Here is a 14,941-nt window from a genome sequence, read left to right as displayed (position 1 = left end):
CAATGTCAAATCAAGGGAATAGTCATATCCAAAGCAGCACAGAGGGAAAATCCATTGTCTGTACAATTTAAGAAGGCCAATTCACAATATCTGCTTATGATTTACCATGGTAAGACAGGCCCAGAGGTGATGTTCCAAAAATAAAATAAATAAATAAAATTACATACATAATATAAAGAACACGTCCCTGAACTATATAAAGCTGTTTTGAGGTCCTGGCAACACCCCCTTCTGCAAATTCAGATAGTAACAGGGTGCATTATCTATAGTCACAGCAACTGTTTGTTATACATTTAAAGGAAAACTATACCCCCCAAACAATGTAGGTCTCTATAAAAAGATATTGCATAAAACAGCTCATATGTAAAATCCTGCTTCATGTAAATAAACCATTTTCATAATAATATACTTTTCTAGTAGTATGTGCCATTGGGTAATCATAAATAGAAAATTGCCATTTTAAAAAATAAGGGCCAACCCCTGGGATCGTAGGATTCAATGTACTCACAAACATACCAACAAACCATACATGTTAGGTCACATGAGCCAATTTACAGACAGAGTTGTGTCTTTTGCTTCCACACTTCTTCCTGTTACAGTTAGAGTTGAAGTATTTCTGGTCAGGTGATCTGAGGCAGCACAGAGACCATCACGAAATGGTGGCTCAAGGCAAGAGATGTAAAAGGGCAATATTTACTTAAATATATATTCCAGTTTGGTAAGATTCTTTAATATGCCACTTAATATGATATGAACTATCTGTTGCTTAAGTGTTTATTTTGGGGGTATAGTTTTCCTTTAAAGGGGTTGTTCACCCACGAGTTAACGTTTAGTATGATGAAGATATTCTGAGACAATTTGCAATTGGTTTTAATTTTTTATTATTTGTGATTTTTGAGTTATTTAGCTCTTTAGCTTTGGCAATCGGGTTGCTAGGGTCCAAATTACACTAGCAACCATGCATTGATTTGAATGACAATATGGAATATTAATAGGGTAGGGTCGGAACAGAAAGCTGAATAATATATAGTAGCAATAAAAATAAATGTGTATCTTTACAGAAGATTTGTTTTTAGAGGGGTCAGTGACCCCCTTTTGAAAGCTAGACAGATTCAATAAATCAACTATAAAAAATAATAATAATTATAAATAAAAATAAATAATTCAACTATAAAAATACATAATGAACACCAATTGAAAAGTTGCTTAGAATTGGCCATTCTATAGCATACTAAAAGTTAAGATGAAGGTGAACCACTGCTTGAAACAAGGCTGAAAATTTCATGGTAGAGACCATACTCTCTATTTATCACTATTAAATGCAAAATATGATCCACAGTCAACAAAACCTTTATAGCCAGGAATAATCAAACACCAATGACTTGTATTAAAGCAATGCCATCATTTATGGTTTGCTATGATTTGTTCATTTAAGACTGCTGTGAGTATACATTTCACAGACATAAATGTCTACACTTCAATAAGAAAAAAAAAATTAACTCTAAGAATTACTATTAATATCCTTTATATAATATAATATAATATCCTTTATATAACAGCATGCCCCTCATCCCAGATGATAATTTTCATATTGAGGTCAGTGAATGTGTGTCCTAGAAGGAGCACAGGTATCTTAAATGTATTGAGAAGCAAACGGTTCTGGTGGGCTGTATACAGCTACAGCTGTAATAAATAAACAAAAGTAGCAATTCACAGAATCTAGGATTCGGTTTGGGAACCAGAGAACTTTTTTGCAGGATTTGCTGGAATCCGGAGTCTCTGGATAAAGGGAATACAAACAGGCTTCATGTCATGTGGCAAATGCCCAGGACAACGGAAAGCAGCAATATTTTTTTCACAGATGATGCAATTTTTTTGCCTCAAATCTGCAAATTAGAATTCAATTTTTTTTTATATTTTATGGAGAAATTGATAATTGAATAAAAAAAAAAAAAAGAAAAGAAAAGATTGGTTAAAAGAAAATAAATGGAGCAAAACTCCGTCCCTGCTGGCCGTATGGCATTACAAAAGAAACATAATAAATCAGCTGACTTACCCGGTTCTCATCATAAATAATCTGGACTACACTGCGATGCTTCTGTTCCACAGGTGGAGGGGAGACGGGCTTCTCTGGCTCTGGAGGTTTCGCTGCTTCTTCTTCAAGCTGTTGCTAAGTTACGCAAAGAGGAAAAAAAAATATCACTGCATCATGTAATAACTCAAGCAGTTTGTCTGAACTTGGAACAATATTGCCTGGTTCTGTTCTCTCTTATAATTGGAATATCTAGGAGTCTGCCTGGCCAAATTTAACAGTCTCGCTATTGCTAAGAGATAATATGAATTCTAAGTTCTAGCCATCCCATTAAAATAGTATACATTAAATATTTTAACAGGGAGAATTGCTTCACGAGCAGATACTACTGATCCGATTATTTGAATGTGCAGATCCAAATGAACAATCTGTTTCTGTGTAGTGCCCCAATGGTCAGATACCTATTGCACTGGCTGGGAAATCCCAAGCCCTGATCAGATATCAATGAGGCTGTTGTTTTGCCCACATACACAGGGCTATTAGCTACTGACACAAACCAAGTTGGTAGTCTATATCAGAAGGAATATGTCTAGCTTTCCAACCAAAACATCAAGAAAGAACAAGACATGCCAGTACAGGTATGGGACCTGTTACCCAGAATGCTTCGGACCTGCTATCCAGAATGCTTGGGACCTGGGGTATCCCTAATACCGGATCTTTCCATAATTTGGATCTTCATACCTTAAGTCTTCTAGAGAATCATGTAAACTTCCAATTAGGATTAATCATATATTAGTTGGGATCAATGTACTGTTTTATGATTACAGAGAAAAAGGAAATTATTTTGAAAAATTTGGATTATTTGGCTAAAATGGAGTCTATGGGAGACGGACTTTCCGTAATTTGGAGGTTTCTGGATAACTGGTTTCCAGATAACTGATCCCATACCTGTATTCAATTATATAGTGAATAAAGTACCCCTTATTGTAAAAAATAAGGATATTATAAGTTACCAATGACATCAGAACTCACCGTTTATAACTGATGACATCAGAACTCACAGTTTATAAGGATATAATTTACAAGATATTCATGGCTTTTGTGTATTATAAAGACTATAAAGAACAATTAAGCCAAAAAAAAAAACACCGGGCAAGCCATTTGTTTACTTTGGCTTAATGGAAGCATCTTACAAGAAGCCCCAGAGTGCCACTACCCTTAATATGGCATTTAGATAGGATTATTGAAGAAGAACTACACCCAAAAATAACATATTTTATATACTGAACTTATTGCACCAGCCTAAAGTTTCAGTATCTCAATAGCAGCAATGATCCAGGACTTCAGACTTGTCACAGGGGGTCACCATCTTGGAAAGTGTCTGTGACATCACATGCTCAGTGGGCTCTGAGCAGCTGTTGAGAAGCTAAGCTTAGGGGTTTTTGTAAATTATCAAGCAGAAAATGAGTTTGGCCTGTAATATCATCTGAAGGCAGATTATTACATTTCATATTAGTTGAATTGGTTTCTGTGCTGCCATGTAGTAATTATCTGTATTAATTACTAATCAGTCTTATATTGTGACATTTATTGTCTATGGGGCCCATTTACTTCGACCATCGAATAGGCTACTTCGACCTTCGGATCGAACGATTCGAACAAAAAATCTTTGACTATTCGACCATTCAATAGTCGAAGTACGGTCTCTTTAAAAAATACTTCCACCCCCTAGTTCGCCACCTAAAACCTACCAAGGCCAATGTTAGCCTATGGGGAAGGTCCCCATAGGCTTCCTAACAATTTTCTGATCGAAGGAATATCCTTCGATCGATGGATTAAAATCATTTGAATCGTTCCATTCGAAGGATTTAATCGTTCGATCAAACTATTATTCCTTTGATCATAGGAATAGCGCTAAATCCTTCGACTTCGATATTCGAAGTCGAAGGATTTAAATTCAGCAGTCGACTATCGAGGGTTAATTAACCCTCGATATTCGACCCTATGTAAATCTGCCCCTATGTGTTCTGTATATTGTGAGTCAGTCCCTAAGCTTAGTAAGTAACAGCAACACAGAGCATGTGCAGTGAATCAGCAGAAAAGAAGATGGGGAGCTACTGGGGCATCTTTGGAGACACAGATCTTCACTGCTTAAGGGTTGCGGTTGCCTTGGGCTGGTACAGAAGCCCAAAACATAATATACATAATTTCTAGCCTACTACTTTCGTTAAGCATTACTTCTCCTTTAAAGCTGCTTTGGCAATGATTTAGAATCAGAGCATTGACAATATTACTCACTGCTTTAAAGCAATATTTTTTTTTTTTATTCTTAGGACTTGAATAATAGGTAGTTCATAAGTTTGGAATAACATAGGTAAAAGAAAATGGATCAAATTTAGGAAGTGGCCTGGCTCTCAAAGTTAGAGCTGTGAATGTAGCAGGGGCTACCAATGAGCCAAAAATAAACAAACTTTGTCTGGCAAAGCTTATAGTGTTATTTAAATGCCTCAAGCATATCCTTGCACATGCCCCTTCTACCCGTTAATGTCACTAATAGGCTTTTCAGCACAAACTACTATACAGGTATGGGACCCGTTATCCAGAATGCTCGGGGTTTTCTGGATAATGGATCTTTCCGTAATTTGGGTCTTTATGCCTTAAGTCTACTAGAAATGCATTTAAACATTAAATAAACCCAAATAGGCTGGTTTTGCTTCCAATAAGGATTAATTATATCTTAGATGGGATCAAGCATAAGCTACTGTTTTTTTATTACAGAGAAAAAGGAAATCGTTTTTAAAAAATTTGGATTATTTGGATAAAATGGAGTCAATAGGAGACAGCCATTCTGTAATTCGAAGCTTTCTGGATATCGGGTTTCCGGATAAGGGATCCTATACCTGTATAACAAACAGGCATCATATACATGCACAAAATCTGACACAAGACAATTTATGTGACAGATCTCGAGTTCAAAGATACCTGTTTTTTCTTCAGCTTTAATATTTGCTGTTCAACTTTAGCAATCTCACGGTCCACACGGTCCATACTTTGTATTAGTTCTTCTTTCGAAAGTTTCGATGGAGAAGCATCCTGATCATCTCCAGGTTGCCCAGAAAGAGGTGACGAAGAAGACTCATGTTTGCTGGACAAACCCTGCTCCTTCAAGAAATAGTAAAACAGAATTAAAAAAAAAAAATCCACAAATAAAATTAGTTGTAAACCAAACTGCATAAAAGTAAATCTTGGAATATATATATACAATAGTAGGAAAGGCTAAAATTAAGTAAGCTTTATCAGAAAGGTCTATATAAATACACCAGTAAACCCTCAAAGTAATACTGCTCTGAGTCTTCTGTGAAAAAAAACCACAGCTTTTCTTTCCTATTATGTACACATGGGCTTCTGTATAAGACTTCCTGTTTTCAGCTTAAACCTCCAGGGCTAGGGCTTGAGCATGCTCAGTTTGCTTGTCTCTGCCTCTCCCCCTCCCTTCTGTAATCTAAGCCCAGACAGGAAGTAATGTCACACCCAAGTCAATATGGCAGCTGCTTTCCTAAACAAACAGAGTTTCTAGAGCTGTTTACTCAGGTATGGTAAAGCATTCTGCAGAATAAATATAGTGTTATAGTTTGCACTATTGTGCAATTGGTGATAAACTGCTTCAGTAGCTTTCCTTCTCCTTTAAGGGAAGCAAAAATATGTATATTATAAGTATATTATTGCTCCTACCTTCTTAACTTCACTTTGCACTCGGACACCCTCCTGGATGGTGGGTACCAAAGGCACCATTGCAGGGTTGAGTCTGTAATGAGAATCCGACACTTGGTCTAATCGGGGTCGCTTGGATTCCAGGGCTTCATGCTCATTTTGGGAAATGGAATGGTATTGTTGATCATAGCCTGATCTTCTGTCCTGGGGTCTACAAAGCAAAGATGCAAATAGTAAAGTATTGTTATACTTTTTCTATAAAACATCTATCAGTTCCTAAAATTATGTACAAGTAAGGGGGAAAAAACTAAAACACATAAATGCATTTTGACCAAAATCAGCAGAGGCAAGAGATAGCAAAAGCCAATACAGGTATGGGATCTGTTATCGAGAAACCCGTTATTCAGAAAGCTCCGAATTACAGAACGGCTGTCTACCATAGACTCGATTATAATAAAATAATTCAAAATTTTAAAAGCGATTTCCTTTATCTCTGTAATTATAAATCAGTACTTGATCTAAGATAGAATTTATCCTTATTGGAAGCAAAACAAGCTTTTTTGGGTTTATTGATATTTACATGATTATCTAGTAGACTTAGGTATGAAGATCCAAATTACGGAAAGATCCATTATCCAGAAAACCCCAGAGCATTCTGGATAACAGGTCCCATACCTGTACTCAGGAAAATGTGAATGGATGAGAGAAACGATGAGAAGGGTACCAGGTAGAATTGTCAAACCATACTGGGCTGATTTGTTAAAATGAAAGCTGTCTCTGTCCATGGATCTACTAATGTCTGCAGGGAAAAAATTGCTGCTCATAGTTTACAGGTATAATAGATTAATAGAGCTCTCACCCTGGGCACGTTTGAAGGTACATAACAAAATTCAAGTGCTTTATCGCTGCATCTATTAGTAGTTTTGTGGACAAGGGACAAAATACCCAGGAATCAGGATCCCCTCTTTTTTAATGAACCCAATGCAGAACTATATCACTATGCAATTGAGCTTCCAGCACCAGGTATGCCTTTATTACCTCTTGTCTGGAATGTGAATATGTGCAGAAATCTAAATGCCTTTATAACACTATCCCCCATATGTAATATAAGGCACTAAGTTTGGCCAGGATCACATGACAACCAATAAGATTCTTACATTTAAACAGGTGACTAGTAAATGCTACCTGCTGATTGGCTGCTTTGGGATACTGCCCCTGGGCAAACTTAGTGCCTATTATTACATAAGCCCAATTGTTTGTTAAAAACAAACAAAGATCTGACAAAAGAAGGTTTGTGCACCCAAAAAGATACTCTTCGTTCACACCATTTTAAATGCGATGCTGTGTGCACAGCTCCTCCCTTGCTTTCCTGTTCTGGATTTAAAGGAATTGTTCAGTGTAAAAATAAAAACTGGTCAAATAGATAGGCTGTGCAAAATAAAAAAAAATTCTAATATAGTTAGTTAGGCAAAAATGTAATGTATAAAGGCTGGAGTGACTGGATGTCTAACATAATAGCCAGAACACTACTTCCTGCTTTGTAGCTCTCTTGGTTTCCACTGATTGGTTGGTTACCAGGCAGGTAAAAGGACTTAAAGGAAGTAGTGTTCTATTATGTTAGACATCCAGTCAGTCCAGCCTTTATACAATACATTTTTGGCTAACTAACTATATTAGAAACATTTTTTATTTTGCACAGTATATCTATTTATCCAGTTTTTATTTCTACATTGAACTGTTCCTTTAATAACCATGGCAGGTATCTTGGGGCTTTAGCACCACTAGAAAATTGCAAATACATTTACAGGAACTACTCAAAACGGTATTTTGTCACCTGTATAAAAATGCCTTTCAGGTATAGACATATCCCTATGGATGTACCTTTGCAGTCCAGATATTTGGGCACAAAAAAGTATAATCGTGTTATCATTCAAAACAGTTCCCACAGCCCTTGAAGGAAACTGCTACCAAACTTAAAGGGGTAGATTTATTAACAGTCGAATTAAAAATTTGAATTTTTTTATGGTCAAAACTCTCAAATTCGAATTGTCAATAATCCAAACTCAATTTGAATTTTAAATCGAATTTTGAGATTTATCAAACCATGTCCCTTTAAAAATTCAAATTCGCCACCTAAAACCTTCATGTGTAAGTCAATTTTAAAGGTCCAGGGACCGATATGAACATGTTACTAGCCTTCCGGACATTCAAGGTTTTCTTTTTCGGAGAAAAAGTCGAATTCGATTTGAGTTTTCGTGTCTGTTATATTCGCTCGAGTTTTAGATATTCAATTTTTTTTTTAATTAAATAACCCCCCAATCGAATTTCGAGAAATTCAAATTTATTGGACTTAAAGAAAATTCACATTGAATTGAAATTCGACCTTTGATAAACGTGCCTCTAAAAAGTACAGTGACTATACATCTTACAAAATAAACCTGTTCTACCCTGTATGATGAACACATTGGCATTCATTAATCTATAGATTAAAAAGGACAGAAATACCTGTCGGACACTGGGTGAAATTCTGACAACAATGAAGGACGCCTTCGAAGCTGCTGCTGCTGTATCAGCTGGGATGCTTCCAAGTGAGCAGTCCGATACTCAGAAACAGAATATTCCTATAAAGAGAGTGAATACAGGCATTACAACAATACAAGTATGTTAGGTTGCACAGGTGACAGTAACTGTGCTCCATTTTTGATTATCCTTGCCGATATAAAATAAATTCCTGTTTATTACCATTGTCAACTTGAAACGGCATAGGTCAAAAATCATGTTAAAGGGATATTGTCATGGGAAAACATGTTTTTATCAAAATTCATCAGAATTCTGAACTGAAATCAGTTTATCAAAAAAAAAAAAAAACAATTTATTTTAGATTTAATTTTGAAATCGGACATGGGGCTAGATATATCGTCAGTTTCCCAGTTGCCCCCAGGAATGTGACTTTGTGCTCTGATAAATTTCAGTCACTCTTTACTGTTGTACTGCAAGTTGGAGTGATATCAACCCCCCCAGGAGCATAACAAAAGAACAATGGGAAGGTAACCAGATAGCAGCACCCTAACAAAAGGTAACAGCTCCCTGGTAAATCTAAGAACAACACTCAATATTAAAATCCAGGTCCCACTGTGACACAATCAGTTACATTGAGTAGGAGAAACAACAGTCTGCCAGAAAGCAGTTCCATCCTGAAGTGCTGGCTCTTTCTGAAAGCACATGGCCAGGTAAAATGACTGCCTACACACCAATATTACAACTAAAAAAATACACTTGTTGGTTCTGGAATGAAAGTTTATATTGTAAAGTGAATTGTTTGCAGTGTAATTTAGATAGGAATTCACCAAATCCATTATTTTGGATTCGGCCGAACCCCCGAATCCTTTGTGAAAGATTCGGCCGAATAACGAACCGAATCTGAACCCTAATTTGCATATGCATTTGCATATGCAAATTAGGGGTGGGAAGGGAAAAATAATTTGAGTTCCTAGTTTTGTGAAGAAAAGTCCCTCCCCACCCCTAATTTGCATATGCAAATTAGGAGTTGGTTCGGCCGGGCAGAAGGATTCGGCCGAATCGGAATCCTGCTGAAAAAGGCAGAATCCTGGATTCGGTGCATCCCTAAATTTAGAAATAAAAACTACACCATAAAAACCATGACATACATGGTTTTTATGAGCTGTAAAAAGAACTTGCCTTTGTTGAGAAGGTGGCATCACTTCTTTCCAAAAAGGCTTAAAATAAAACAGTTGTAAAAAGGTTTTTTTTTATTTTTTTGGGGAGAGGAGACAAAGCCAGAGCTGCCCACAAAAACCCACAGATGTAGCATGGTGACGATGGTATCTTGTCAATTGTAAAAGAAGGAATAGATACAACAGTAGCACCCAATGCAAGAAAATACTGCAAAAGTCTGCTACAAAAACCAGACCTTGCAAAAATGTTCCATCTTCCAGCAGAATAGTGATTAAATACACCAGGTCAATATAACAAAAACGCTACTGTCCTATAAAGAAACAACAATATAACGAAGAATATAGGACACCATTTGAATATAAACTTCAGGAAGTGTAAGGGCTTTCATTAAAATGAATCAGAATTAGTGGGAACTCAAAAAAGTAGTGTAAAAAGGGTAGGAAAACTTATAAAGGGTTGGTTCACCTTTAGGTTAACTTGTAGCATGTTATAGAATCACTAATTAAAAAGTTGCCTTAATTTTTTTTCTTTTTTATATGTGAATTATTTGCCTTCTTCGGACTCTTTCCAGATTTCAAATTGTGGTCACTCTGGAAAGATAATTACAAATGAAGTGTTACAAAGTTGGATGCATATGCATCCACTCTGTACACCCCAAATTAGAGTCCTGCAGCGGGTCGGGTACCTGCGGGTTACCCGCAAAAACCTGCATTTGCAGGATGAAGTTTCGGGAGCGGGTATAGACGTGGGTCGGCGGTTCTCCAGGTTTGCGGGTCGCGATCTTCTCAATAGCAAGTTTTACTCCTTTTTTTCTGATCACGCCTACTTCTAATGAGGTCACTTCCGGTTTACATTGACCGCACTTTCTGTTTTACTCTTTTTTCTGATCACGTATACTTCTAATGAGGTCACTTCAGGTTTACCATGACAGCACTTCTGGTTTCTTGATGGTCAGCGGTCTCGTATCGGGTTGCGGATAAGGTACTTGCGGGTCGGGTAGGGTATCCAAACGGATAAGTATGCGGGTTGCAGGTTCGGGTTTAAAAAATTGGTTCCGCGCAGGACTCTATCCCAAGTTAACCAGTTCAGATGGTAGACACTACCAATGTGATAAAACTTAGCTTTTATTGATATATAGCTGCCTTACCCCAAAATATATGCAGAGTGAGTTCAGCAGAGCTCACGGGCACCATATTCTCTTCGGTAATCTTTGTGTCTTCTTCCTTCCCTTCTGCAATTTCTGCCTCTTTAGGCGCATTTGTAGTTGTTGCGAACCGGAAGATTGCTCCAACTGCGCATGCGCTGATCAATTCACGAAGATTACCGAAGAGAAGAAGATGGCGCCTGTGAGCTCCGCTGCGCTCATTCTGCATGTGCGGTCACTATTTCTAAAGGGGACAGAATTCAGGGGTAAGACTGTGCGGGGGAGGCAGGGAGGGGAGCAAGTGGGGACTCATCACAGTGGGGTTGAATTCTCAAGGGTCACGCCACACGCTCAGATTCGGGGAGATTACTCGCATGACGACAAATCTCCTCTTCTTTGGGGACGACATCTCTACGAACTGCCTTCCCGCGGGCTAGAATGTAAATCGCCAGCAGGATGGCTCTCGGAGCGCTTCGTTTTCCGAAGTCGCCTGAGGTTTCCCACCAGCGGGAAGTCAGTTCGGGGAGATTAGCTGCCCCGAAGAAGAGGAGATTTGTCGCCGGGCAAGTAATCTCTTTCCGAATCTGAGCATGTGCCCTGACCCTTAAAAGGCATGTAAAGTCTAAAATAGAATAAGGCTAGAAATGCTGTATTGCTGTATTGTATACTAAATATAAACATGAACTTACTGCACCACAAGCCTAATCAAACAAATATTTTATGCTTTCAAAGTTGGCTACAGGGGGTCACCATCTTGTAAATTTGTTAAACATCTTTGCAAGACTAAGGCACATGCTCAGTGTGATCTGGGCTGCTTAGGGATCATCATTAACAAAACTGCTTGAGTTCTGCATGGCTGGAAAGTAAGGCGGGGGCTCCCCCTGCAGTTCATAAGTATGATTGTTTCCCTGCTCAGCAGTTAGGGACCATCCGACAATTCCTATCCAAAGCAGTAAATGAAGGGAGAATTTCACAGCATACAGTCAGGTTTCTTATAAAAACGGTACACATTTTTTAATTAAATTATATTAAAAGTATATTGGAGATATTGGAGGTTTCTTTTTCATTAAAGAAAGTAAAAATGGGATTTTATGTTTCTGCCTTTACATGCCCTTTAAGTGAAACACAACACTAAAGCTGAAAAAATGTCCAAGTATGGGACCTGTTACCCAGAAAACGTCTCTGGATAAGGGATCAAATACTTGTAGAGGTATGGGATCCATTATCCAGAAAGCTCTGAATTACGGAAAGGCCGTCTCCCATAGACTATTTTATTCAAAAAATCCAGATTTATAGAAATTTTCTATTTCTCTATGATTATAAAACAGTACCCTGTACTTATTCCAAACTAAGATAAAATTAATCCTTATGGGAAACTAAATCAGCCTATTGGCTTTAATTAATGTTTAAATAATTTTCTAGTAGGCTTAAGGTATGAAGATCCAAATTATGGAAGGTCAGTTATCACTTATAACTGATAGCATTCTGGAAGCAGGTCCCATATCTGTATATGGCAATTTACCAGTTCTGATCCACCCCCACCCTCTCTTTTTTATATCCAAAATTATCTAGAAATATCTAATCTTGCTGTGGAGAGTTCACAAAACCAGACAAAACAATGGCCTTCTGAACTTGTAACGTTCCAACAGAAATATTTGCCTGTCTCTGTGGTGTGATGGTGCTCTTGTTTTGCCATTATTACAGTGTCTCGTGACTAGTGTTTTTTTTTTTTATCAGAAATTGATTAAAATCAACAGAAGACAGTTCCAATAGCAAACAGTAGAGGGAATATAGGATACCTATTAGCAATGTAAATGAGACAAAGATATACGTGAAAGACTATGTGTATGGAACTGAACCACCATTGTATACTTGCTACATTATAAGTATACAATAGTTCAAAATACTTGAAATTAAATTAAAATTAATGAAAAATGTTAAAATAAAATAAAAAAAACAACAACAACAACAGAAGAGAACTTGAGCACTGAGTTTCTTGTGTGAAGCTGAACATCCCCTATATGGCTATTACACACAAGCTTTTTAACATGTTCCCATGCAGTGGATATTTTGTGTGTTACTCTCTATGAGAGGCAGGAGATAATTGACTTTAGTCTTTATAGCCGATATTGCATTCAGCATTTCAATAAGTGCTGTGGGTACAGTGCACTGAGAGAACAGAGATTAAAAAGCCTGTCTGTAACAACCTTAAAGGAATACTGTCATGTGGAAAACTATGGTTTTTTTCAAAACGCATCAGTTACCGGTAATAGTGCTGCTCCTGAAATCTGCTTCTCAAAAAAAAAAAAACCTTTTTTTTTATATATTTAATTTTGAAATCTGACATGGATTAGACATATTGTTAGTTACGCAGCTATGCAGTATTCTGATAAACTTCAGTCACTCTTTACTGCTGTACTGCAAGTTGGAGTCAGCCCCCTCCCTTTCCCCCAGCAGCTTAACAACAGAACAATGGGAAGGTAACCAGATAGCAGCTCCCTCGCAGATCTAAGAACAACGCTCAATAGTAAAATCCAGGTCCCACTGTGACACATTCAGTTATATTGAGTAGGAGAAACAATAGCCTGCCAGAAAGCAGTTCCATCCCAAAGTGCTCTAAGATGGCTGCCTACACACCAATATTACAAAAAAAAAAATACACTTGCTGGTTCAGGAATGAAATTGTATATTGTAGAGTGAATTATTTGCAGGGTAAACAATGTAATTTAGAAATAAAAATGACATCATAAAAATCATGACAGAATCCCTTTATTGTTACTACGTGAGCCTTACGACAGACAAAAGCTGCTACTGGCAGAATATTTCCTATTCAGATGAATCAGAAGCTGCTGCAAGCAAGGAGGGGCACCTTGACAGCATTGGTACTACCCGAGAGAAAAAAGGCTATCATAAAGCCAATTGGGCCATAGGCATAAACTACATGTGTAAAGGACTAAGCCCCCACAGAAAATTAAAGTATTTCACAGCCAATTTATAAGTAGGACATTGTAATTTACCTGTCAGACCATTTTACAACATATACGTCCCCAACGGATGGAAACAAGTGGATATCCGATTTTACCTAGATACAGTAAAGAATTTGCCTGAATTGGACTGCTTGGTTAGCACCCGGCTAATGCCATTTAAGGAGAGAGGAGTGCTGGTTTTTTATGTCTGTCTGTCTGTCTGTCTGTCTGTCTGTCTGTCATACAGGTAAATTACAATGCCATACTTAATATTTCTAGTTGGCTGTGAAGTACTTTGTGAAGTACTTTCATTTTCTGTGGCTTAGTCCTGTTACACATGTATCTCTCATTCAACCTAACTCAGTAGATGCCCTCACAAGCGTTAAATCTCATAAATGTGATTTCTAGCTTCCCTAAAGGCCCCATACACAAGCAGAAATAAGCGGTCGATAAGATTAAAGGAATTGTTCAGTATAAAAATAAAAACTGGATAAATAGCAGGAAGTAGTGTTCTGGCTATTATGTTACACGTCCAGTTACTCCGGCCTTTCTACATTACATATTTTGCACAGCCTATTTATCCAGTTTTTGTTTTTACACTGAACTGTTCCTTTAAGTCGCCAGCTTATTGGCCAGTGTATGGGGCCCTCTGGACAAAAGTTGGCCAGATGTCGATTGGGTGGGTTTAAAAATTCTGTTCGATCGATGACTGCATCAGTTTGTTGATGCGGTCAATCGATCCAACCACTAGTATTCTCCTCGTTAATACTTATCAGTTATGGAGTGCTCAAACCAGGGGTGTCCAAACTGCGGGCCCGAGGGCCACATGCGGCCCAGGATGCATATGAATGTGGCCCACTTGAAACGCTTGGTTCCCAAGGAAACGTCATGTTGCAAAGGATATAGGAAGAGGGGGGGGACTCTGTCCATTGCCCATTGAATCCATGGTTTATTTAGCCCATATGCAAACAATTAAGGGCAACGTTCTATTCTCCTCGTTGTGATCAGATCATTTGGCCCTAGGGACTACGATCGAATCAGCCCAACATCGCCCACCTCAAGGTAGGCATATCGGGGAGAGATCCTCTCGTTTGGCGACTTTGCCACACGAGCAGATCTCCGTATGTATGGCCAGCTTTAGTCATTTATGCATGTCATCAAAGCTACATGGGGTATCGTGATTGCATAGCCCTTGCATACCCACAAGCTCTGAATTAGGAGGTCTATTGACTGCTAGATCTCAATTTTATCTAAAGTACAAGCTGAACCTCTGATCTCTGTATCCATAGTAACAACCTTTAGAATGCCAATCTAAATGCCCTCGGTTTTATTTTAAGTTTTTTGTTTTTTTTTTCATTTAATGCAGAAATGTTGATTCTAAAATATGGAATG

The 14,941-nt window shown here is 37.8% G+C and overlaps 1 protein-coding gene across 17 annotated transcripts in view; it reads right to left on the bottom strand.

Annotated features, from left to right (window-relative positions):
• Positions 1 to 14,941, bottom strand: part of ncor1.L (nuclear receptor corepressor 1 L homeolog) — a 118,277-nt gene that overhangs the window by 82,541 nt on the left and 20,795 nt on the right. For 15 of the 17 annotated variants that reach the window (XM_041581651.1, XM_041581663.1, XM_041581654.1 and 12 more), the window contains exons 3-6: positions 8,249 to 8,364; positions 5,765 to 5,954; positions 5,015 to 5,194; positions 2,057 to 2,170 (exon numbers count right to left, since the gene is read on the bottom strand). In XM_041581651.1, the coding sequence (XP_041437585.1) occupies positions 2,057 to 2,170; positions 5,015 to 5,194; positions 5,765 to 5,954; positions 8,249 to 8,364 (600 nt within the window). The remainder of the gene's footprint in view (positions 1 to 2,056; positions 2,171 to 5,014; positions 5,195 to 5,764; positions 5,955 to 8,248; positions 8,365 to 14,941) is intronic. The other 2 variants (XM_041581655.1, XM_041581659.1) reach the window with 1 other exon arrangement.

Source organism: Xenopus laevis, chromosome 2L (genome assembly GCF_017654675.1).
Source record: "Xenopus laevis strain J_2021 chromosome 2L, Xenopus_laevis_v10.1, whole genome shotgun sequence".
In the NCBI taxonomy this organism is placed as follows: domain Eukaryota; kingdom Metazoa; phylum Chordata; class Amphibia; order Anura; family Pipidae; genus Xenopus; species Xenopus laevis.
Note: the sequence above shows the minus strand (reverse complement) of the source record. Positions and strands in the feature narration are given on the sequence as shown.